Source organism: Dasypus novemcinctus, chromosome 13 (assembly GCF_030445035.2).
Source record: "Dasypus novemcinctus isolate mDasNov1 chromosome 13, mDasNov1.1.hap2, whole genome shotgun sequence".
NCBI lineage: Eukaryota > Metazoa > Chordata > Mammalia > Cingulata > Dasypodidae > Dasypus > Dasypus novemcinctus.
The window spans coordinates 25,053,066-25,078,363 of NC_080685.1; the positions used below are offsets into that span (position 1 = coordinate 25,053,066).

A 25,298-nucleotide genomic window follows, 5' to 3' on the forward strand; every position below is an offset into this window, starting at 1 on the left:
AAGGGAAAAATGACAATCACAATCAAAGAGGGCAAGAGGCCTATCACTAGCTCCATTCCCACATATATACTCTTTAACAAGTCAGTAAAAAATAAAAAAAATTTCAATCCAAAAGCTCACCTAATTGATTTTACAAGCCATATTTCTCTAGATGGGATGCAAGCATTGGCAGGAAACTGAAAATAAATTTAGGTACCAATAAAATAGGATCACCTCTTTGATCCTGTTTCCAAAAGAATTAATGAACATTATATTCATTACTCAGATTGAAACACTATGTTCAATCATTATTCAGATTGGAACACTATGGTGGGAGGTAATTAAGAAAGTTATCTATTTTTATAAGAATCCAAAAAATTCCACTTCTCTATTGTTAGTCTCATAATGGTAAAATGGAAAGGATCTCACTTCTCTTATATAGGGGGGCAAAGGCCATTGGCTGGAAATGGAAAATTCAGTGTTGTAAAGATAAAAATAAGAAAGTTAAGGGGAAAAAATACCCTCCCATTCCAAACTCTTCAGCTTTTGCTAAATCCAAGAGAACAATGTTTACTGTGAATGCCATGCTCCTTAAAATTTGGGACGTTTTATGGAATTCATTTGTATTCAGAGGCTATGTGAGAAGGTAAAGGAAAATTAATATGAACAAGCCCTGAAGAACAGTTCTTCTCATTGAAAGTGGATGTTCATGTGGAAAATTCATCATACTTGCCTGCAGTCTGCCAATGGCCACTAGGCAAAACTTGCTCCCCTGGCCAGCCTCTGGGTCATCATCTGGGAGGGAGACACCTTCAGAATGGTGATATTAAAAGGTTTAACAAGGATCTCAAATCAGTGCCTCTGAATTCAGACAGGAAAAGATTTAACTACATTTAGGTATTTTTACCAATATTTTACCATTAATTGTAGTAAACTGGAGAATATAGACCCCATTCAAGGTATTTTAAAAACAATGCCAGCCAAACTAAACACATATGAAGGCAGGCATTCTGAAACCCCATTATAGACAGATATATCTTCCCTGTTACTTTTAAAGTAAGCAAACAACCAAAAATGAAATTACACCAAATAACAACAGTAATTTATGGCCGCTGGAAAGAGAGAAGCCATTGTTTTACATAGAAAAGGAAGAAGGTTGAATTTTCCCCATATTTTTTGCACAGTTATCTGCTTTTTAGCCAGCAAAATAGTTTTTCCATGAGAGCTATACAGAAGCATGAAAGACTACATGTACTTCAATGTATGGTTTATATAGCAATACAAACTAAAAAGTTCAAGCATCATTACTACTTAAAATTAATTTTTCCTTATTTACATTAACTACCATTTATTGGGTGCATATCATATGCCAGACACTCATCTGAATGCTTTCCTTACATTAAATCTAATCATCACATTAGATATGGGATGTATTATCTTCAAGTCATAGATAAGAAAACTGAGGTTTTATAAAGGTATTATATGGGATTTATTATCTTCAAATCACAGATAAGAAAACTGAGGTTTTATAAAGGCCAAACAACATACCCTAGGTTATATAGCTAGTAAATGACAAAGCCAGGAAATCACACCCAGGTTTGTCCAAATTCAAACCTTAGCCTCCTCCCAAAATATACCACCTTGCTTCTCTTTTCTCTTAGCTTCTAACTGTCTATCTCCCCCAAATCCCCACTTACCAATCATACTTACTTGGCAGGAAAGTAATAAAGTTCCTAAGATTTGGAAACTCTGATGATCCAGTTTAAAAAGTTGATCACTACACCCCAACCACTTTTTTATATTCCCTATTTGACTTCAAGTTCTAATAAAGCTAATCTGCACACATCCTGACTTAAAGCCATTGCAGAGAAGATCCCCTTCAAAAGTTATTCCATTCAAGGTATTTTGCCTTCTCCCTCAAAATCTTATACTTAGTTTAGAAAATTTTTCCAAATTTTTTTTTTTTTTAAAGATTTATTTATTTATTTAATTTCCCCCCCTCCCCTGGTTGTCCGTTCTTGGTGTCTATTCGCTGCGTCTTATTTCTTTGTCCGCTTCTGTTGTCGTCAGCGGCACGGGAAGTGTGGGCAGCGCCATTCCTGGGCAGACTGCTCTTTCTTTTCACGCTGGGCGGCTTTCCTCACGGGCGCACTCCTTGAGCGTGGGGCTCCCCCACGCGGGGGACACCCTTGCATGGCAGGGCACTCCTTGCGCGCATCAGCACTGCGCATGGCCAGCTCCACACGGGTCATGGAGGCCCGGGGTTTGAACAGCGGACCTCCCATATGGTAGACGGACGCCCTAACCACTGGGCCAAAGTCCGTTTCCCAATTTTTCCAAATTAACTGCATTCAATGCCAACTATTTCTTTGCACACAACTGCTTCAAACATAGGTATTTGGTATATATCATTAAGGATTTTCATATTTAAAATCTCTATTTCATGACACAGCCAATATTCAGATATTTTCAAGTCTGCGTAATCCATCTCCCCAGTTGGAATATAAATGCCATAGGGGAAGAGAAGGAATCTGGTTTTACTTTCCTATGCTCTTACATACCAAAGCACACTTCACCTACCAGGTATATAATAAATGCTAGCTAACTTCCTTGAACTCTGAGGAGCCTGCTGCATCAAGAAAGAAATCACTATCCAACTTTCCTACCTGCTGGGGGCCAGGCCTTAATGTAGCCTGTGCAGTGGACCACCACAAAGTGAGGTTCTCCATCCTTCACAGAGCCAAGTCCATTCCTAAAAAAAAATCACAGATGTCAAGAGAAAACTCTGCTAGTAAAGTTTTTAAAGTTCTTGGGTGTTTAGAAGACAGGATAACTAGTGCTTGGGCTATTCCCACCCCAAATGACCATCATACTTCTGACCTTTGCCAAAGTAAAGCAACAGAAAGGTGCTACAGCAGATCAGAAGGCAAAGTGTCCAGGACAATTTCCTTAAAAATGATGAGTAAGAGAAGCTTTAGAAGCTTAGGAAAATACTGGAGGAAAAAAAAGTAACCAGGGAGTGAGAGGTGAGGATGAGGGGGATAATGAAGGAAGAACTACAGTAAGGTGGAAAAAGTGATGACTTCTACAGGTACTTGGCCATCCCTTTGTATGCTGAGGACCTCACCTGCATCTGTTCCTCACAAAGCTCAGTCTATTCATGGAGACTGGGTCCACAGAGCTACTGCCACACCTGTTTCAACGAACAGAAAAATTAAAGGCATCTAGGCTACATTATCAAAGAATTTTCCACTAATAACAGCCAGATACAGACCCTGGATATAACTAGATACAGAAAATGTTAACATTACTTCTAAAAAGGAAGGATAAAAGTAAGTCAAGTTTCATATTCCTAAAACTTAGAACTATCCTAGAATTTGAAGTCAAAATGTCCCATATCGTCTTCAAATGCAAAGATCTTTACATCAGGGTTTGGCAAACTTTCCTATTAGGAACCAGATAGTAAGAGTTTTCAGCTTTGTGGGTCAAACAGTCTATGTTGCAATATTTAACCCTGTCATTACAGCATGAAAACGGTCACAGACAACACATAAACAAATAGGCATGGTTATGGTCCAATAACACTGCAATATAGGATGCGGAGAAACAGGAATACTCATTGTTGGTGGGAATGTAAAATGGTACAGACACTATGGTAAACAGTTTGGCACTTTCTCAGAAAGTTAAGTATAGAATTACAATATGACCCCAAAATCCCACTTCTAGGTATATACCCTGAAGAACTGAAAGCAGGGACTCAAACAGATATTTGCACACCAATGTTCACAATGGCATTATTCACAACTGCCAAAAGCAACCCAAGTGTCCATCAACCGAAGAATGGATAAACAAAATGTGGTATGTACGTACAATGGAATCTTATGTAGCTGTGAAAAGGTACAATGTTCAGATACATGCAACAACATGGATGAACCTTGAGGACATCATGCTGAATGAAAAAAGCCAGACACAAAAGGACAAATATTGTATGAACTCACTGAAATAGAAACAATTAGAATAAACAAATTAATACAGTCAGAAACTAGAATACAGGTAACCAGGGGCTGGGAAGGGCTAGGGAAAGGGGACTTAAAGCTTAATAGATACATAATTTCTGTTGAGGATGATGGAAAAGATGTGGTATTGATGATGGTGATGGTAGCAGAACACTGTGAATGTAATTAACACCACTGAGTTATATATCTGAATGTGGTTAAAGGGGAAAATTTTAGGTTTTATATATGTTACTAAAAATTTGTTTAAAAAAAAAAGTAAAAACAACTCTATCACAAGTAAAGGATCATCGTTTGCTGACTCCTAGTCTATATTAATCACAACCTGATCTATTTGCTACATTTCATTACTCTTTATCTTGCTCCAGCCTATTAACTTTGCATTAGCCAATCTTCATTTTGAGACACTCTCTCCCAACCTGTTTTTACTCTTATTTCTTTAAAATTATAAGAGATAAAACTCATACAATTTATATGTGCCATGCACTATTCTAAGCATTTTACGTTAAGTATTAGTTCATCTAATCCTCTTAACAACTTCATGAGGTTGATAGTAACCCCTCATTTTATATAATAAAACCAAAGCAGAGTGGTCATGTGATTTGCCCAAAGTCTCAAAGATAGTAAACAGCAAAGTTATAATCTAAATCCAACAGTATGAGTACAGAATTTACTCTGAACCAGGAAACTACATACGATTTAATTTTGCACCTCTCCCAGGGAACCTTTCCTAATATCCTCTCCATCATTTCTAATAAGCACCCTCAGTACAATGTAGTCACTTTCCATTATACAACCTATACTTATTTTGTGACTTTAAAAGATGTTGTTTTTTCTGTATAAAAAGGACCATCATCTTTTCTTAAGAATCTTAAAATATATAGTATATAATTAATAAATACTTAATACTGAATAAAAAACAATAAGGTCTCAAATTTCTAATAAAAAATATGCAGAAATGGTCTAAGTATATGGATGCTGCCTCATGATGTAATGGGAACAATATAGATTTTTGAAGTTAAACTAATAAAATCTTGCATCAGATATTATCTACATAATCTTGAGAAGTTAATTTTTTTCAGCCTATTTTTTCATCAGTAAAATGGTAACCATGAATCCTACCTTATAGGGCAGTTGTGGGGATGAACTGAAGTAACATATATAAAGTACCTATCACAGTGTCCGGTGTAAGAGAAGCTTAGTACGTGTTAGTTCCCTTACCAAGCACTTTATTCTCCGTCATAACACATCCAGGTCTTGAAAGTTAAATTTAGTTGAACTTGAACTTGAATTTAAAATTTTAACTCCTGTGACCAGAAATCAAACTCTCTACTCAGCTCTTGGTTCTTCCAATGTCAAATCACAAAACTCAGCCTGACACTCACCTCATACGACAAATAAATGATCTCCTTGAACCCATACACATCCTCATGGAAGACTGCTGACCTTCCTTTTTCACTGTTCCAGTCTTCAGATCTAGGATACGTCCTGAAGGAAAAAAGTGAAAAGCAGTGTGCAATACATTCTTGGGGGTAGGAAGGGATATACTGGAGGCAAAGATAGGTAAGCATCCTATATATGCCCTCCAGTCTCCTGGCTTATAACCAAATATGTCAAGCAGGGCATGGATTTTTTTTCAAGCCTAAAATATCTCAATTTCCATCAATGAATCCCACTCTTAAGCTCAAAGGCAGCACTGAAAATAGCCTTGTGCAAGGCAAGAAAGGAGTGGAAAGTAGTACTGGCAAGTAAGAGGCAACGCTGTATTCCTGTACCTGATGATTTATACACACAAACATACAAAGAGACACAGGGACACACACAATGAGTAAATGTAATTAGTTTAAAAAACAAATAACTTAATACACTATAGAACTACATATCTGTCTGTAGCCAACTTTGCTCCTCCCCTTTTCTACACAGAAACCAAGGGCAACTTTTGAGAAAAGGGAAAACGAGAAAACTAAACCCACTAAAAACCCACTAAAACATAAAAGGGGGAAACTAAATACCAACATTAACACGACCATACTGGAATTTCCTACTTTTACTTTAACTATCAGTTTTGATTTACTTCCACTTGAAACTTGAAACTTTTCTCCAGAGTTGCTGAGGAGCAGATGTGACTTGATTCCTTTAGCCAAACTGGCAAAAGGGCAAAATAGCATTAAAATAAGGGGGAAATAAAACAAACAAGAACAAGCCAGAAAAATAGTCCAAATACCAAAAATAAACACACGAAACTATTACACACTACGTAACCATCCCTCTCCAAAATACTTTCATAGAAGCTAGCACAAATCTAACCACAAGTAGATAGAAAAATTATCAGATAATTAACCCACACAAATGAGATGGAAGCATGGGTAATTTAACTAATTTAGAATGTAAAAAAAAATTGTTCTAGGTTTGAGCTTTTTTACTATTTTACTATTTACACTAATATTAAGACCAGAAGTAAGCTTACATAAGAGCATTGGCACTGTTAAAACATATTCTAAGGATGAGCCATAAAGTAGATAACCTACATGCAGATAAAAAGAATGGATTATATTCATTAAAGGAGAAAATACCAGCTGCCTTAAAAGATTGAACAAAGCAATTTAGGAGCTAAAATACCTCTTCTGCTTCAAAAAATAAAATAAAATAAAAGACTTCCCATTCATTTCTTACCCACATAACTCTCACCTGTTAGGGCATTTTCAGAAGTGGAAAGCTGCTCACGAAGTTTTTCCACATCATCTGGATGCACCTGATCATAAAGTGTGCTGCCAAACCATTCAGACTGCGGCTGGTTCAAAACAGGGGTCACGGAGTCAGAGACATAAACCACCCGGCCTGTCTCACAGGAGACAATAAACAAAAAGCCATCTGCTGCCTCTAAGATCAAGTGTTTCAGTTCCTGCACAAGGAAGAGAAATAAAAGTTAATACTGAACTCTGAGAAAACACGTTTTTCTATTCATGGGAAGAACTAGGACTCTTCAGGTGCTATTATCTCTCCATAAGCAATTCCTGGCCTCCTGAGAACATTAGACCTAATCCACAGTCACAACATTACACCCTAAATGTACTTACCTTCCCTGACAAGATGGTTCTTCCAGTAAATATTTCCTCACTTTCTCTAAGTCACTATCTCCTCCTATTATCAATATGGGGAATAAAAAGGCTTATCACTAACAATAATTAAGTTTTGATCTTACCCCTTGGTCTCCTTTTAGGATCTTGTTCTACAAATATTCCAACTTTCTCTCTCTTTCCCCTAAGGCCTATAAATATTATCAAGTTTTCTCAATTCTATACAATTCTTCCCTCAACAATGCCTAACTCCTCTCTCTTCTTCAGTGCGAAGCTTATACAAGAGCAATATTCACTGCCTCTAGTCTCTCACTTCTCATTTGTTTCTCAATTCCACTGTAATCTTCACTCTAAAACAGTCGTTTTGTTTATTTAGGAGGTTACTAATGTCCTCGTAATTGCCAAATCAGGTCCTTTTCCAGGTCATCATCATTTCACTCAGCCTCTCTGAAGAATCTAACAATGTCATTCATCCTATCCCCTAAATTTTATCTTTCCTAGCCTCTATGATACTGCACTTCAACTTCTGCTTCCCTTCTAAATGATCTTTTTTTCAGGTTCAAGTTACCTTTCCTTCATTTAAGTCTTCAATGTATTTTCTTCTTGCACTTTCCAAGGTTCTAAAGTAAGTCCCCTTCTCTACTCATACCATACTTTCTTCCTGTGCAAACATCTCCCCACACTGAAATGACACCCAAGTCTACATTCTTAGTCTTGCCTAATTTTTCTCTTGAGCTTTCAGCAGACCTGAATTTTAAGTATCTGCTAAACATTTTCAAACAGATATTCTACCAGAAAGTCAATTTCAGTATCTCAAAACCTCATTCATTTTTCCCCCTCCAAAAACTAATCCTCTATGCTCTTCCAGCATTACTTTTCTTGGTAAACAGTTATCACCTTCCTCCTAGGCTAGAAACCTCAAATTTTAACTATTCTGTCTCAAAATCCAGTGATAATTAGTTTTATCAATATTATGTCATTGTCCTAGTCATCTTACACCAAGAGTAATGAAGTCATCTCCCTGCTTTCAAGCTCTCCAATCCATCCTTAAAATGCAAGCAGATCTACTTATGTATTTTTGATGGCTTCCCACTACTGACAATTTAAAATCTAACTTCTTCAATGTAACACCTTAACATTCCATCATCAGGTACCAGCCTACCTTTCAATTATCATCTCTCAAAGTATACTAACCTACCTGACTTGCCATGAATAACTCAATCACTCTCAGGTCTCTATGTTTTTATCATATCAGCACTTCGACTTATTACTACACCTCTATTATAGAAATGGTTCTGGTGTTCATACCATGACTTATTTATTTACATATTTATTTCCACCAGCTACTCTCTCTTAATATTCTTTGTAAGATGAATATTGCTTTCTCCACAAAAGTGTGTAAGTGGAGTTGAATCAGTATCTGTAAATGTACTGTGTGCATGTTGATTACTTCAATGTATATATCGAAAAAATCTGTGCTATATGTGTTATCAAAAAGACCACCCTACTTATCCTTTTCTCCCAAACGATGTTCCTTCCTTCTTTCTAATCCTTTGTTTAAAATGGTGGGATTACAGGTAAATTTTTTTTCTTCCTCATAATTATTGTATTTTTTCAAATTTTTCTGCAATAAGCACGTGTTATTATTAATAATCAAAATAGAGCATGGGTTCCTTACTCCTAGAAGTCTTTCATGATCACCCCCACCAAAGTTTGGTTATTCTATTCACTTTAACCATCTTTCCAGCATGTATCTATCTAATCCTATATAAATTATTATCAAGTTTTTCAAAAACCATTTCTTCTGTTTGCATTTTCCTATCCTGCCACTTACATATTCAAATCCAGACTGAGTTCCTGAAAAGCAGGAAATGTTCCTACCTCCTTGATATTTCTCACAGTGCATCAAACGGAACAGAACATGTCCCTAAGCAACAATGACTGCCTTTTTGACTTTCATCACTAAAACTATAAGCTACGTCAGGGATAAGAAACAGATTTTATCCATCATCTATAACCCTAAAGCATAAGAAAAGAATTAGTTCCATGGACAAAGCAGTTGCTCGGCAAAAGTTTAATAACAATGTAAAAAAGAAATCAAAGATTTCCTTTAGTCATTCCCTCTTCCTGTGATTCCACTGTTCTTCCATCTTGTAGGCTGTATTCATGAGTTAAGGTCTAAAAAACCTATCAGCTTGCTTTTACCAGTCTTCACCAGTCTTCTCTACTTCTCACTGTTCCAAAGCTAATAAATGTTACAGGCAGAGAATGAACAAGAGGAACACTACACTTCAAAGCATCCATTTTTATAGAAACTCACTTTCCCATAGTTTGAATTCTTCCTGAAGGCTGAATTCTTGTCCTTTAAGCAATATTACTACTCAGTTCTCCCCTGACTTTCACTATAATGCACTACTCAGGGTTGTGGTCATTTATCCCAAAAACTTTCCATAGATTCAACCCAGATTCCATATTCCCTTAGAGTTGTGGGTTGCAGAGACCTGATCAGTGAGGAAAGACGGCTTGTAGGTGCCATCAGTGGATGTGTTGCCAGTTCCCCGCAAGGACTTCATGTGAGAAACTGCCATGCGTAAGATGGTCAGCTTGTCTGGTTTTCGAGCCAGAGCACTACAGGTAGGTACCATGTCTGAGAGTTCTGTGATGTAGGCTGTCATCTTGTTTCGTCGCCGCCGTTCAATTTCACTATGATTTTCCCTGCATGAAGAGAGAGACGAAAAGCCCCATCCAGGTGGTCACATCTAGCCATGAGATAGCAAAAAGAATAACGTGGACACCAAGAGTACTCCTGAGAAATGTGCTATTTATTTTTAGTGGTATATAACTCTCAGAAGTTAAAGTACAGTTTGTCAACTTTCTCATGCACAGCAAGCATGGAACAGAAATTACCAAGGCAGACAGAGAACAAGCAGGTACCTGCAATTCCTTCTAGCTCCTGGAAACATCACATCCTACATAAATTACCATTACCTCAGAACAAAAAATGTTTTGAGAAATTAAAATATTTTAAAATGCTAATTTCACTTACTTTAGTTCCTGAGGGAGAAATATTCTCAACTTGGATGACTCCATGTTTATTAATGCAACTTTTTAAAGGCTGGAAACACTAAATTACCAAATTTTTCTAATACAAGTATGTTGTTCAGCAGCTGATTCAAGAATTGATAGTACAGATTCACATGGTCTACAAAATGTTGCTTCATTCTAAGCTTCTCTCTTACTCCTATACTAGAAGGTAGAATTAAAAGACTTTGAAGTTTTATCTGTCCCATTAATTCATAAGTCCTATTTCTTTATCTGATGTGGTGCTCTCAAGAGGCTGCAAGATACTATCTACTTGAGGTCCTTTGTGGGTCCCTTATCTGGGACAAGGTGAATTGGGAGGTAGGAGTGGAGCAGGAAGGAAGACACTTAGAAGCCTGGAAATAGTTTAGATCTCACGAAGGTAAGTAGATCACATGTCTAACACTGACTTCCTCAAAATTGATAGAGTACTATCGTTTTTAGGAGTAAAATAATCCAGTAGTTTTCAAGTTGGAGTTTTGAAGAGCCCAGTAGGTTCCTCAGTGTCCTCCATGAGGAAGTCTTAAGGACAGAACCAAACAACACACCACATTTCTGTTTCTCCTCAAGCATCTTTGCTTTATCACTTTTACTTCCATTTCTACTTAAGGATTCTGTTTGAACAAAAATTCTATGACAAAACAAAAAAGGAAAAGAAAAGAAAAAGGGAAAAAATTACTACTCTAACAAATTATTCTCTAGAGAACAGCAAACTAAGATAAAGTGACTTTTACAGGGCTGTTCTCATTCCCAATTCAATGTTCTTCCTGCCATACCATGCCAAATCGTTTTTCTGATGAGTGAAAAGGCTAGTAGAAGGCATAGGTTGAAATGGCAGTAAAATGAACAAGTGAATGGTCTGACCGAAAGAGATAAAGTGATAGAGAAGAGGAGTGAAAATAGCAAAAATAGGTGCTGGAATTAATGATCTATCTCATACTGAGTCATTCAAATCAAAGACCAGAAAACAGAAGAGTTGGGCATAGTATTTCTTACATTACAGACAACAGTCTGCAAAAAGAAGTCTAGTTTCCTTTCTAGACAGCAAAAAGGACTCACCATATAGGTTTGTATTCAGTTACTTTGTCTGAGACACATAAAATTCTACTCTAAAACTTAAAGTACCCATCTTCCCAGTATCTGACAGATTTCTGACACTCAAATCCAGAAGGCTAATCTTTTCAACAGTCATATCAAGGCTGCTAAAACTTTTCTGGGAAACTACAAGAAAGGATTCAATCACCAAAGCAACATCGATACTGTTGTGACAGAGTAAGGTAGACTATGAGTCATACAAAAATAAGACTGAGTCTTCCACAGTGGTATGGATGCTGACGTCAAAGCACTGGAACTAATCCTAAATAGATATATCTATAGACTTCCTGATAGGAAAAAAAAGAGTATTTCCCTGTAAAGTACAACTGGCACAGCAACACTGTTTCTAAAAGCTTTCTGTATTGTGAAAGTGTTAAGATAGAGAGGAAAGAGAAACTATAAAACTAATTGCAAGTTCTTTAATTCTTTAGTAAAGTTCCCTCAATACACCTACATTTTGATGAAGTAAATATTCATTTTACACACAAATTTCTAAAACTCTTGTCCTCTTTTGTCACAGATAAGGAAAAACAAAGAGAAGGGGAAGAAAAGAGCAGAGTAGGAAAAAGGATAGAGGAAGCAATATCATCTGCTTCATCATGCTAAAGACACTGTTCTCCTACCTGGCGAGTCTCTCTTTATCCGCAGAGCTCTGCTCATCATCAGACCTAAAAATAAAATTAATGAACTAAGCTAAAATTAAAATAAAAAGAAAGAGAAAGAGTAAAAAAGGAGAGGGGAGGAAGGGGGGAAGGAGGGAGGAAAGAAGGAAAGATGGGGAAAAAAGAGAAAGAAAAGATGGACAAGAGAAAGGATAAAGATAAGGAAAGGATAAGAAAAAGGGAAGGGAAGAGAAGAAGAGAAAGGGAAGAGGAAGAGGGAGAAGGGAGAGGGGAGAAGGGAGAGGAAAGGAAAGGAGAAGAAAAGATACAGAAAACAGGCCATGAAGAAAAAATAAATATATATATATGGGCAGGAACCTTGCCTATAACTCTACAAAGACACCTGTTAGGGTAAAGAATAAGTAACTTAAAGGATAAGCAAGGCCAATATTTATGGTAAATTAACATGATCTGAACACAGAAAGCATTTTGCCAATCTCTGTAGAGAGCAAGAATATACAGAATTTGAATAAGAACCAACCAAGGGAATTCAGGAATACCATTCTCACACACTGCTCCCAATATGGAAAGAAAATTATATCCACGTGCTATTCTATAATGACAAAAAAAATCAAAGATAGGGCAAATCATGATAAGAATGTAAACAAGCAATCACAAATACAATCATGTATGCAAAGAGACAAAATAAGCAACTAGGTTTCACTGGAGAATTTCATTAAAAAAAACTAAGACACAGGTTTCTGGCATATATCCTATCATTAATTTGTTCCTGAAATAGTTCTTAATTTCTATTCAGTCATTTCCCATTTCTCTGCAATAAAAGCCAAAATACTGCTAGATCCTCAGTACTAACTCTTCCTCCCCTGGATTACCAGTATGTTTCTCTGGAAAACTGAGATACTGTAAAGGTGGTGGCAACTAAAGAAACATCACAGCATTGGTGGGCCAGTGAAAAACAAAAGTTAAAAAAATCAGACATTTTTGAGACAACTGGAGAAATTTAAACAGAGACTGGATATTAGTTTCTAAAAATAGCTTTAAAAAAGATTAATGTGTACCACACTTATGCAAAATTTTAATAATAGGGAAAACTGTGTGCTTTCTGCATATTTTTCTGTAAACCTATAATTTCTCTAATTAAAAAAATAAAAGATAATAGAGAAAATGATTATATATATATATAAAATATTAAAACCCTAAATAAAATGTCTCAGTAAACTATGACATTAACAGGATGAAATACTATTTAGTGATTTTAAATGACAATGGCTATCAACATATGGAAAAGTTCTTATAAAATGGTCAGAGGAAAACAGGATACACAAAATAACATAGTAATGAAAATCATGTAAAAGTTTATTTATTCTGACAAAAATAGAAAGAGGAGTGATATTAAGTTGTTAGGAGTTTAATGTTAACTGGATTATATTTTCGGGACAATTCCTTAACTACAAATCATTTTTTCAAAAACTGGAGAAAATTAATACATTTTAAGCTTTTGAAAACCCTTTGCTGAATTCTCAAGGAGGATATGTAAGGAATTAGCTTAACAAATCACATCTTGAACAAAGGAATGAGTTCAGCTCATTAAAAAAAAGTTAAATATCTAAAATTCATATTACTACTACTCCTACTACTACAGTTCCACACTTGCTTATCCACATTAGTATTTCTGAATGAAATGTATAAATGTATAAATATTCATATTAAACAGGACAAATGATAAATAGTTTAGGTCATGTATGTATAATTTTTCAGAATTTAAATTTACAGTTAAAAGATTGTAACCCTCTACCTCCACTACCATTTGATAACTTGTCTTTCTAACGTACCTTGAAAAACTATTTCCTAAACATCCATGATGATTAATTTCTCATTTAGAGATGGTGAATTTACATCCTAAAAATTTTACAAGTATCTATTGAAATTAGTTTGATAAATAAATTCTTTCTTCAAAAACTTTTTTTTAAAGATTTATTTATTTATTTCTCTCCCCTCCCCCCCGGCCCACCCCACTTGTCTGTTCTCTGTGTCTATTTGCTCAGTCTTCTTTGTCCGCTTCTGTTGTTGTCAGCAGCACAGGAATCTGAGTTTCTTTTTGTTGCGTCATCTTGTTGTGTCAGTTCTCCGTATGTGCGGTACCATTACTGAGCAGGCTGTACTTTCTTTCGTGCTGGGCAGCTCTCCTTATGGGGCGCACTCTTTGCGCATGGGGCTCCCCTACGTGGGGGATGCAGGGGACACCCCTGTGTGGCAGGGCACTCTTTGTGCACATCAGCACTGTACATGGGCCAGCTCCACACAGGTCAAGGAGGCCCAGGGTTTGAACCTCGGACCTCCCATGTGGTAGATGGACGCCCTAACCACTGGGCCAAGTCCACCGCCCAAAAACCTCTTAAATTTACTCCTACTTTCTTGCTGCCATTGCAACCACTATAGCCCAAGCCCTCCTGATTTTAGAGCTGCCTTATTATTTCAACAGTTCCTATCTACTTCCCTGACTATGGTCCTTCTCTTTAATCAATCTATATACTGCTACCAGAGAAATATCCCTAAAGCGTTTTATATATTATTCCTCTAATTCAAAGCCTGTGGTGGCATCCTACTGCTTCAAAGAAGGTTTAAACTGTTCTGCCTGATTGCTCACTGGGTGGACTGGGGGAGAGTGTGGACTACAATGAGGACTACTGTCCATGTGCTGCAGTGATTCTCCAGAATGTATTCACCAGGTACAGTGGATGTGCCACAATGATGGAAAAGTTTGTTGATGTTGGAGAGGTGGCATGGGTGGGGTGGAGGGTATATGGGGACCTCATATTTTTTGAATGTAACATTTAAAAGAAAATAAAGAAGGGAAAAAAAAAATAAAATATTTAGAAATGAAAAAAAATAATGCTGAGTTCAGTACTGGATTTTAAAATAATGGACTGCTTACTTTTCTGGGGTGGTGGAAAACTTAATTTTTAAAAAATAATTTACTGCTCAATAATACAGAGTGAACTTTCTAAAAATAAACTCAGTAACTGAGTATTAAACATTATTTAATAAAAAGGAAAGTATTTTTTCATCATCTTGACAGGTAATTTAAACAAATTTATTTCAACCAAAACTCTAGTCAATACAAGCCCAGTTTCCACAAGAACTGCTTCACTTTTGTTATTTTTAAATTACTAAAACTATTATCTCTGGAGATTTTGTAGACCCTTTTAATAATAAATGTAACCAAGAAATCCATATGCACACTGCTATAGCTATCTATCATACACAGAAAAACTGTGTAAAATATTCCACTAGTTTGAAGCCATGTCATTTGAACATAAATGAGAGTTACAATACTAAGTTTTGCCAGCTTTTGAATAAGAAGGAGACTAGAAAGAAATTCTCATCCAGTTAAAATTAACATTCAGTATTCCTGGTCCCACAACACAGACCAAGATGCTTTACTACATTACCTGGCAAATCGCTCTTTATCATTAGACATCTGATCATCATCACACCTGAAGAAGAAAGAAAAAAAAAGCAATACACTTGTTATATCTATTTCACTCTGAACTGAAAACTAAAAAGTGGTAAAAAAAACATTCAAGAGAAAAAAACGACAATGGAGAAAGCATCACAAAGCAATACAGAAATTAAGAGCATCCTACAGAACTTAAAAAAAAACCAATGACTATTATTTGCCAGGTTTCTAATGCCTCCATTACCCTTACTTATTAATGATACTCCAAAAAAGATGATGAGCTCATGAGAAATACAGCTGACTGCCATAGCAGCACCATTCTGAAGTTAGGGATAGTTTTAAATTATGATTTGAACAACGTACTTTATTTCTTTGACCAAGGAAACTCAATCCATTCATCCCAACAACTTCTACTTAACAGGCGGATAAATCCTGTTTGCTACAGAAACTATGAATGAGATATTTTGAGGGAGGAACTCTAAAAATACTTTTCTCTGTTTAATCTAAATTTTCCTCTTCTTATTGTCACAGTAGAAAGCAAATATTCTATCACCTTTGAGCAGAGAGTGACTTTGAGAGAAGTAAATCTCACAAAATTGCAGAATTAAATTAGTTATTAAATTAGAGACAGACTTTATATTGCTCCTTCATGGGTAATAAAATCTCAATCAGTTTGACTCCAGGAATTTTCCAGGTTTCTGGACAAAGATGGAGGTATAATGGAATTTCAGCTCAAGGACAAATAGTCTGTTTTTAGGACACAAAATACGCTATAAATCAGATACTACAAACTCCTAATGAGAACAAGTGACCTAAGCTGAAATAAAATACCTATAACTTACATTCTAATCTTGAATCTCAATGAGTTCTCTAGATCCTTGCTACTTATGATGTGGTCTGTGGACCAGAAGCAGCAGTATTTAGGAATCTATTAGAAAGACAGAATCTTGGGCCCCACTCCAGACCCACAGAATCAGAAACTTCACCTCATCCCAGGTGGACTTGTAAGTATATTCAAGTTTGAGAAGCACTATTCTACATACTTTAATAACCCTGATATCTTACCTAGAGTTTCCAAGCTTTAATACTCTCAGAAATTATTTTATAGATGTTGTTTGGGGAATATAACAAAAACACATTTGAACAAAGCAATGCATGAGATGAAAGATAATAAGGACAATTGTCCAAAGTAGTATCCACCAAGGAGATTTAATGTTGAATTTACAGAAACAGAGCGTTAGACATCTGTATCTATTCTACGGGTGGATGAGAGCAGAGAATTTCAATTGTTCTAAAAAAAAAAAAAGTAATGACAGTCAAATAAAGAAATCTGATGATTCCTCTTTCAGAAATAATGACCCACTTAGTAAGATAAACTGACAGTCTTTAAGATTGGGGAAAGGGACAAACAAATGAACTTCTCTTGGATTTGCATATAGTTTGTGACTACTGGATTTTGTGGGAAAGGAAGCAATGACTCAGAGCTAGAGTTAACTGATAAAAATAAGACTAGTAGTTATTGCTGTAACATTCACATGCACAGCAAAGGTCCACTAATAGCATTTATCATTATAATTAGAGATTCTCAACTGGAGGAATTCCTAATAGAACTGCTTGAAAAGTTTATCCTTAACCAGAATTTAAATCTTTCTCTTCACATTTATTCAGACATTAGGTAAATAGTCAAGAGTCCTCTGGGAGAATAAATTTTACTTGCAACTGTTCCTTCATGTGGCCAAAACATAATAGTTGTTTTCAAGAATATCTGGCAGGGCCAGCAACTGGGCAGTGCCTACAAATACTAGCTTTAAATTTAAACATTACTATAGGAAAAAAGATAGAAGATGTTTATTACTGACTGTACTAAGCATTATGAAACTATAAAATAGCAAGCAATTTACAACATGGGCATCATTTGAATAAAAACAAAAATCAGGGAGATTATGAGTATATATGCACACATGCATTTATTTGTATCTACATACATTTGTATAAGCACTACTGAATATTTCCTGAAGGATATTCAATAAACAGGAAATTATTAGGAGAAGTGTTCTGAAGGTCTGGAGTGAAAGGAAGATACACTTTCACTGCATATAACTTTATATTGTTTAAAATTTTTGAAATGTATTACCTTCATCAATTAAAAACAATTAATAACTAAGTAATAAACAAATGAAATATGGGCACCCACATAATTTTTTAAAGGGGTCTTTTATTTTACGTTAATTACAAATCAAATATCTCTTAGTCTGCAATGTAGAGACTACCCTGGTAATATTTTCAACTTTGGAAAGAAGAAAGGCAGACTGAAGTCAAAGGTTATCTTCCTTTCTTTGACTTGTATTGCTTTTCTCACTTGAAAACAAGCCAAGTAATTAGTCTTCAGTACAAATATTCCCCTTCTCAGAAAGAACTCCATCAATACACTGAAAAGTTCATTATTAATACTCTGATTCTTTATTCAAGGATACAAATTCCAATTCCTGCTCTATAGGAGTCAACAGGTATCACAGGGTATGACAGATTAGTGTATTAATGAACCCCTACAAATGATGCCTCCCAGTAACCTCTCCCTTCTATGGCCCCCTCCCACACTGACTTAGGACTTGAATATAAGACTTGCTTTGGTCAATGAGACAGCAACAAATGTGATACAGAGACTTGATAAGCATGTGCACACTGGGATATCCTGTTTGGATTGTAGCCATCACCATGTGAAGAAATTCAGTCTGGCCATTGTCTAAAGACCACACAAAGATACCCAGCTATCCCAGGTAGGCCCAGTTCTCAGTTGACCAGGCAGCTTTATGATTGAGTCTAAGCAAGATCAAAAGAAGAGCCACCCAGTGAATCCATAGAATTGCGAGGAATAAGAAATAAATTGTTTTTAAGCCACTATTGTTCCACTGCAAAAGATAACTGGTACCCTGTATTGTAAATTCTCTGCTTTCTCCTCACTGAGGCCCTTCCTCTGGAGCTTTTGAAAGAAAGCTTGAAAATTTTGGGGATATAATGTAACATAAAATTTTATAGTTTTAGAGCAAAGCATTCTCCTTAGGCCTAAGAATAAAAATGTTACAAGTCAGAAGAAAAAAGTTTATAAATTAAATTAATATCAAAAGTCCAGAAAAAATTTTCAAAATCTTACCTTAAAAATTTACTGTTCCCTTCTGCATCATCATCAAAATCTAGCCTGGGAAAAGGCAACAATAAATATTATAAGCCTACTGATAATATAGAACATTAAAAGAAATAAAACCTTCTCACCCCACAAGCTACCTGTACAGACACCCAAATCTAAGAAGGAAAAGAGGAAGTGGGAAGAATCAAACAAAACTATGTTACATAAGGGCCACTTCTAACTCACAAGTTGGACAAAAGTAAAAGAGTACCTACTGCTACTCTGTCACTTTCCTACGGTAGCAGTTCAGCTTTGCCTATACTTTGCATCAGAGCACAATCTCTACAAAAGGAGCAGGAATCCACTCAAAAGGACAAGCAAAAAATTAATATGAATAATTCAGGCCTATTTTTCATTTCTGTAACTATAAGCCGTATTACCTGCTTTCTGAAACATCTTTCAAAACAGCAATGTGATATGTATGAAAGTGATTTAAGACCCAAGAAGGTTGCTGGATAATTAGAGCTTTTTCTTCCTTCTTCTAATAAATACATAACACATACTACATAAAAGACACTGTGCTAGGTGAGGCAAACATATGAACCCTGACTTCAAGGGGCTAATATCTAGACAAATACAAATATTGAACAAGTGTGAATTGGAAAGGAGAGGTGACTTTCACTTCAGGAGAATAAAGAAAATTATAGGTAAAAGGGTTAGGCGATCTCCTATTAATCACTATACTCTACTGAACTAAAATGTTACTCATATTAACACCTTAAACCAGTGGTCACTGTTGGCATCTCTGTTAGTGGATGTAGCAGTTTGATATTGTTTATGAATTCCAAAAATGGATACTGGATTATGTTTGTAAACTGGTTTGTTGGAGGTTTCACTTTTACTAGATTAAATTATGATTATGGCTTTTATTGGGCCATGACATAGGGCATTCAGTCCCTGCCCCTTGGTGGGTAGGAACTCACAAATAAAAGACATGGCAAAGGACAGAGTTGGAAATTCTGAGCTGGAGCCCAAGCTGAGCTCAGAGAAACAAGCCCTGGGGAAAGAGACAGAGACCTTCACCTGATGGTCTACAGCTGGCCTTGTGAAGACAGCAAAGTAGCTGAGCCCAGAGAGAGGCAAGCCCCAGGAAGAGAGGAATCCAGGAAGCCTGCACCCTCACAGCCATTGGCAGCCATCTTGTCCCAACAGGTGGCAATAGACTTTGGTGAGGGAAGTAACTTATGCTTTTATGGCCTGGTAACTGTAAGCTTCTACCCCAAATAAATACCTTTTATGAAAGCCAACAAATTTCTGGTATTTTGCATCAGGACCCCTTTGACTGACTAATACAGTAGAACAGCCTGATATTATAGGCTTCTAATTGGGCTGCCCATGAAGTACAATTCTGAAAATATCCATTCCTCTTCCACCTTCCTGTAACCCCTGATCACTTGTCCAAATCCCACACATCTCCAAGAATCTAAAGAAATAAATCTAAATAGAGGAAAATGGTTTGCATACAAAGATATTCACTGCAGCATTACATACAACAGCAAAATCTTCAAAACAATTTATACCAAAGGAAGAATTAGGTACTTTATGGACTAATATGCAATCATTAAAATTGTTTATAAAGAATATGTAACAACATGAAAAAGAAGATTATCTATGATTAGGTGAAAATACCAGGCTACATAAAACTATGTAATTATATGATTATAACTATTAAAAAAAGATCTATGGATAGAACAAAGAATGGAATTACAGTAAAAAACTAAAGTGGTTGACACTAGGTAGAAGGATTATTGCCATTTTATTCTTCTTTCTAACTTTCTACATTTTCCAATCTTTCTTTGAAAAACTGTGTATTCTAATATTTTTCTGGTTAACAGTAATACACAGTTTTCCCAGAAAATCTGGAAAATAATGAAAAATAAAAGAGAAAATAAGCTCACCATTATCCCATCACCCAGAAATTTGATGAGTACCATTTGATAGTGTTTTTGCTATAGACATATGGTATACATATTTCTTCTGAAAGAGGAGGAATAGTGTGTCTACTGTAACCTCTTTGCTCTTAATATAGTCTGAACATTTTTCTGTACTGATAAATATTTTTCCATATCACTTCTAATAGTTGTATAATATTCTATTTTTAAATACTATAACTTATTCAACCAATAACCTATTTTTTATATTTATATTGTTTCTAATTGTTTACTATTATGTGACCATTACACAGTATTTGAGAGAATGGACAAAAGCTATACTCCCAAGCTTCACAATATAGATCTTCCACATACCAGCGATGGAACATTGGCTAAGTTACTTAATCACTCTATGCCTGAGAAAATGCATTAAAATGTGTAAAATGTCCTGGACCCATACTAGGTCTTATATGTTATTCATGTTACCATCTTAATCCAGGGATCATTCTTTGGCTTTACTACTAGTGGAACAAAACTTAAAGATGGAAAGGAGGGAGTGGTGGAGAGATGGAGGGATGAAGGGAAAAAGGGAAGGGAGGAAGGAAAGGGAAAAAAAAGGAAAGTGAAACTTAATACCAAAAAATGGATAAATACTACCTATTCCTCTAGGCCCTTCTAAAGCAACCTTCTTTCTAAAGCCTTCATCTTTACCAACCAAATGTATTATTTCCATAGTCTAAAACACATAGCACATTGTATCCTGCTGGCAACTGGCAGAATGCATTGTGCTTGGTAGGCATTTAATAAATATTTTGGGGGACTTCTCGGAAAAGGGAGGATTAGAGAGACACAGGACTCACTTCTCTCCAAAAAAAATAGCTAAAGGATAGGCAGAAGCGGCTGGGGAAAAAAACGTTCTAGTGCTCAGAACACCAGGGAAAGGCTAGACACCACCCAGAAGAGAGAAGGGCAAAGGAAAAGAATCTCAACAGGAAAACTTGGTGAGTAAAAGCTGCAGTGGTTGGTGCCCAGCCCCACTCACCCTCAGAGGGGAGAGCATTGAGTCTTCCACCCCTGGCCAGTGGCTACAGACAGAGGAGGCCAAAAGGGCCAACCTCCCCAGGAAAGAGGAGAGAGATGGTTGCAACCTAAGGTTGATTCAGATTTTGGCCAAGAAATTTGGTCTGCTGTGTCCCATGAGCCATTCCAGACTGGAGAGCCATGCCATTGTTAGTCCTGGAAGTCAGCACAGGACTAAAAGAGTTCTGACTCTCTCAAACACCCTCCTCCCTACTGATGGGGACTGTTTGTTGAGGTTGCAGAGAGGAGTGGAATTATTTCCTACCCTGGGAAAAGGGAGGGGACTGCCAGCAAACGTTAGAGAACAGCTTCTGAGAAATTTGATTTCTGTGGTTCTGAATAGCCCTGACGCTGGGACCTCTGTCACAATGTTGCAGGTTGTTACCACCAACACATTCTGATGGGGGTTTTAGCTGAGAGGTCTGCAGAAGAGGACCACCTGCTGCCAGACCAAGTTGGTACATACAATGAAACTAAAAGTGAAAAAATGAGAGACTTTTCCAGGCCTTTACAGCCTCCCTCTGCAAGGCCTTTGGAACTGGGTCTGTAACCAATTACTAGGTCCATGGCCTGGATGTGAAAAACTAAACAGGTATCATCTTAAAGAGCTAGAACAGACTGAACTAAGAATCAAATAGTGGCAGTAACTCACCATTAAATCCATGCACAAGAGAGAAACTAAGCATCAGAGTAAACTCATCATCATAATCAGATGCCTAGGCAGCAAAAAATTACAAGCCGTATTAAGAGAAAGAAAGATATGGCTCAAGCAAAGGAATGTATCAAAGCCCCAGATGAGATACTGGATTTAAGCCAACTAATCAATGAGGTTCATACAAATCTCCTAAATCAAATCAATGAGTTGAAAGAAAATATGGCTAAAGAGAAAAAGGAAATCCAGAAGACACTGGGAGAACACAAAGAATTTGAACATGATTAGAAAAATAACAGAGACACAACAGGCAAGATCAAATACACACTAGAAGAACACAACCACAAACCCAAAATCGCAAAAGAAAGAATAAGTGATAGAGAAGACAAAGCAGCTGAAATTGAAGAGATTGAAGAACAGAGAGAGAGAAGAGAAGAGAATGGAAAAAATTGAGCAGGGGCTCAGGGAGTTGAATGATAACATGAAGCACAGCAGTGTATGTGTCATGGGAGTTCCAGAAGAGAAAAGAAGGGATAAGGGGCAGAAAGAGTATCTGAGGAAATAACGGCTGAAAATTTCCCAACTCTCATGAAAGAAATGAACTTACATGTCCAAGAAGTGCAGTGTACTACAATCAGAAAAAATCCAAATATACCTATGCCAAGACACATTCTACTCAGAATAGCAAATGCCAAAGATAAAGAGAAAATTCGGAAAGCAGCAAAGGAGAAACAAACCATTATATAGGGGATGCCCATTAAGACTTAGTGTGGATTTCTCATCAGAAACCATGAAGGCGAAAAGATGGTGGTATGATATAAATAGGATACTGAAAGAGAAAAATTGCAAGCCAAGAATTCTTTTTTTTTTAAGATTTATTTTATTTATTTTACTTATTTCTCCCCCCGCCCTCCCATTCCCCCCACTGTCTGCTCTCTGTGTCTATTCGGTGTGTGTTCTTCTGTGTCTGCTTGTATTCTCATTAGGTGGCTCAGGAAACCGATCCTGGGACCTTCCGGAGTGGGAGAGAAGCAATTATTCTCTTACACCAACTCAGTATCCTGTTCTGCTACATCTTCTTATTTTCTCTCCTGTGTCTCTTGTTGCATCATCTTGCTGTGCTAGCTCTCTACGCCAGCCAGCACTCGTGCGCGGGGTGACTTTCCCATGCTGGGCAGCATTCCCACGCAGGGTAGCTCTCCTGTGCAAGGCTGCATTCCTGGGCCGGCACACCACGTGGGCCAGCTTGCTGTGTGGGCCTGCTTGCCCTCACCAGGAGGCCCTGGGATCAAACCCTGGACCTCTTATATGGAGACAGGAGCCCAACTGGTTGAGCCACATGTTTCCCCGAGAATTCTTTATCTGGCAAAATTGTCCTTCAAATATGAAGGTGAGTTTAAAATGTTCACAAATAGACATAAACTAAGGTAGTTTGTAAAAAAGAATCCATCTTTGCAGGAAACACTAAAGGGAATCCTATGTTCTCAAAGGAAAAGACAGGAGAGAGAGACTTGGAGAAGAATGTAGATGGCAAGATTATCAGAAAGGATAACAGGGAAGCAGACATGGCTCAACTGATAGAGCGACCGCCTACCTATAGGAGGTCCAGGGTTCAATACCCAGGGCCTCCTGGTCCATGTGGTGAGCTGGCCCACATGCAGTGCTGCCATGTGCAAAGAGTGCTATGCCAAGCCGGGACTCCCCCCATATAGGGGTGCCCCACACAAAAGGAGTGCACCCCTCCAGGAGAGCCACCCCACACAAAAAGTGCAGCCTGCCCAGGAGTGGCACCACACACATGGAGAGCAGATGCAGCAAAATGATACAACAAAAAGAGATACAGATTCCCAGTGCCACTTGACAAGAATGCAAGTGGACACAGAAGAATACACAGCAAATGGACATAGAGAGCAGACATGGGGGGCGGGGGGCGAAGAAGAGAGAGAAATAAATAAAATCAATCTTTAAAAAAAAAAAGGATAATTAAAAAGGTAAAAAGACAGACAAAATTAAGATATGACAGATGAAAGCCAAAGAATAAAATGGTGGAAGTAAGCAATGCATTTACAGTAATATCATTCAATGTGAATGGATTAAATTCCCCAATCAAAATATATAGGCTGATAGAATGGATTAAAAAACATTAGCCACCTATATGCTGCCTATAAGAAACAAACCTTACATCCAGGTATAAAAATTGGCTGAGAGTGAAAGGCTGGAAAAAGATACTCCTCCATGCAAAGAGTAGACAAAAAAGAGCAGGAGTAGCTACACTAATACTGGACAAAACAGACTTTAAATGCAAAAAAGTTACAGGAGATAAAGAAGGCCATTATATATTAATAAAAGGGGCAAACCACCAGGAAGAAGTAATAGTCATAAATATCTATGCATCTAACTATGGGCCCCAAAAATGCATAAGGCAACCCTTGCAAAAATGAAGGGATAGGGAAGCAGATTTTGCTTAACTGATAGAGCAGCCACCTACCGCATGGGAGGCCCAGGGTTCAAACCTAGGACCTCCGGGCCCGTGTGGTGAACTGGCCCATGCGTAGTAGTGATGTGCCCAAGGAGTGCCGTGCCATGTAGGGGTGTCCCTGCATAGGGGAGCCCCATGCGCAAGGAGTAAGCCCCATAAAGGAGAGCCACCCTGCACGATAAAAGCTGCCCAGGAGCAGCGCCGCACACACATAGAGCTGACACAGCAAGATGATGCCACAAAAAGATTCACAGATTCCTGGTGCTGCTGATAAGAATACAAGCGGACACAGAAGAACGCACAGCAAATGGACACAGAGAGCAGACAACTAGGGGGGGTAGAGAAATAAACAAATTTTTAAATAAATCTTTAAAAAAAGGACAGACATCTCTACAATAATAGATGGAGACTTCAACACACCACTCACATCATTAGATAAACAAGAAAATAGAGAACTTGAACATGATGATAAAGGAGCTAGACCTAAAAGATATATACAGAACAGTGTATCTCAAATCAGAGGGTTATACATTTTCTCAGTTGCTCATGGATCTTTCTCCAGAACAGACCACATGCTGGGTCACAAAAAAGGTTTCAATAAATATAAAAATAATGAAATTATACAAAGCACCATCTCAGATCATAATGGAATAAAGCTGGAAATCAATAATATATGGGAAATACAGCAAATGTGTGGAGGCTAA

The 25,298-nt window shown here is 37.1% G+C and overlaps 1 protein-coding gene across 10 annotated transcripts in view; it reads right to left on the reverse strand.

Annotated features, from left to right (window-relative positions):
* ARNT (aryl hydrocarbon receptor nuclear translocator) overlaps window positions 1-25,298 on the reverse strand; it is a 179,209-nt gene that overhangs the window by 16,359 nt on the left and 137,552 nt on the right. For 5 of the 10 annotated variants that reach the window (XM_071207417.1, XM_071207416.1, XM_071207415.1 and 2 more), the window contains 9 exons: window positions 18,480-18,524; window positions 15,321-15,365; window positions 11,869-11,913; window positions 9,571-9,784; window positions 6,681-6,894; window positions 5,378-5,480; window positions 3,107-3,172; window positions 2,646-2,731; window positions 713-789 (listed from right to left, as the gene is read on the reverse strand). In XM_071207417.1, coding sequence (XP_071063518.1) covers window positions 713-789; window positions 2,646-2,731; window positions 3,107-3,172; window positions 5,378-5,480; window positions 6,681-6,894; window positions 9,571-9,784; window positions 11,869-11,913; window positions 15,321-15,365; window positions 18,480-18,524 — 895 coding nt within the window. The remainder of the gene's footprint in view (window positions 1-712; window positions 790-2,645; window positions 2,732-3,106; window positions 3,173-5,377; window positions 5,481-6,680; window positions 6,895-9,570; window positions 9,785-11,868; window positions 11,914-15,320; window positions 15,366-18,479; window positions 18,525-25,298) is intronic. The other 5 variants (XM_071207422.1, XM_071207420.1, XM_071207421.1 and 2 more) reach the window with 1 other exon arrangement.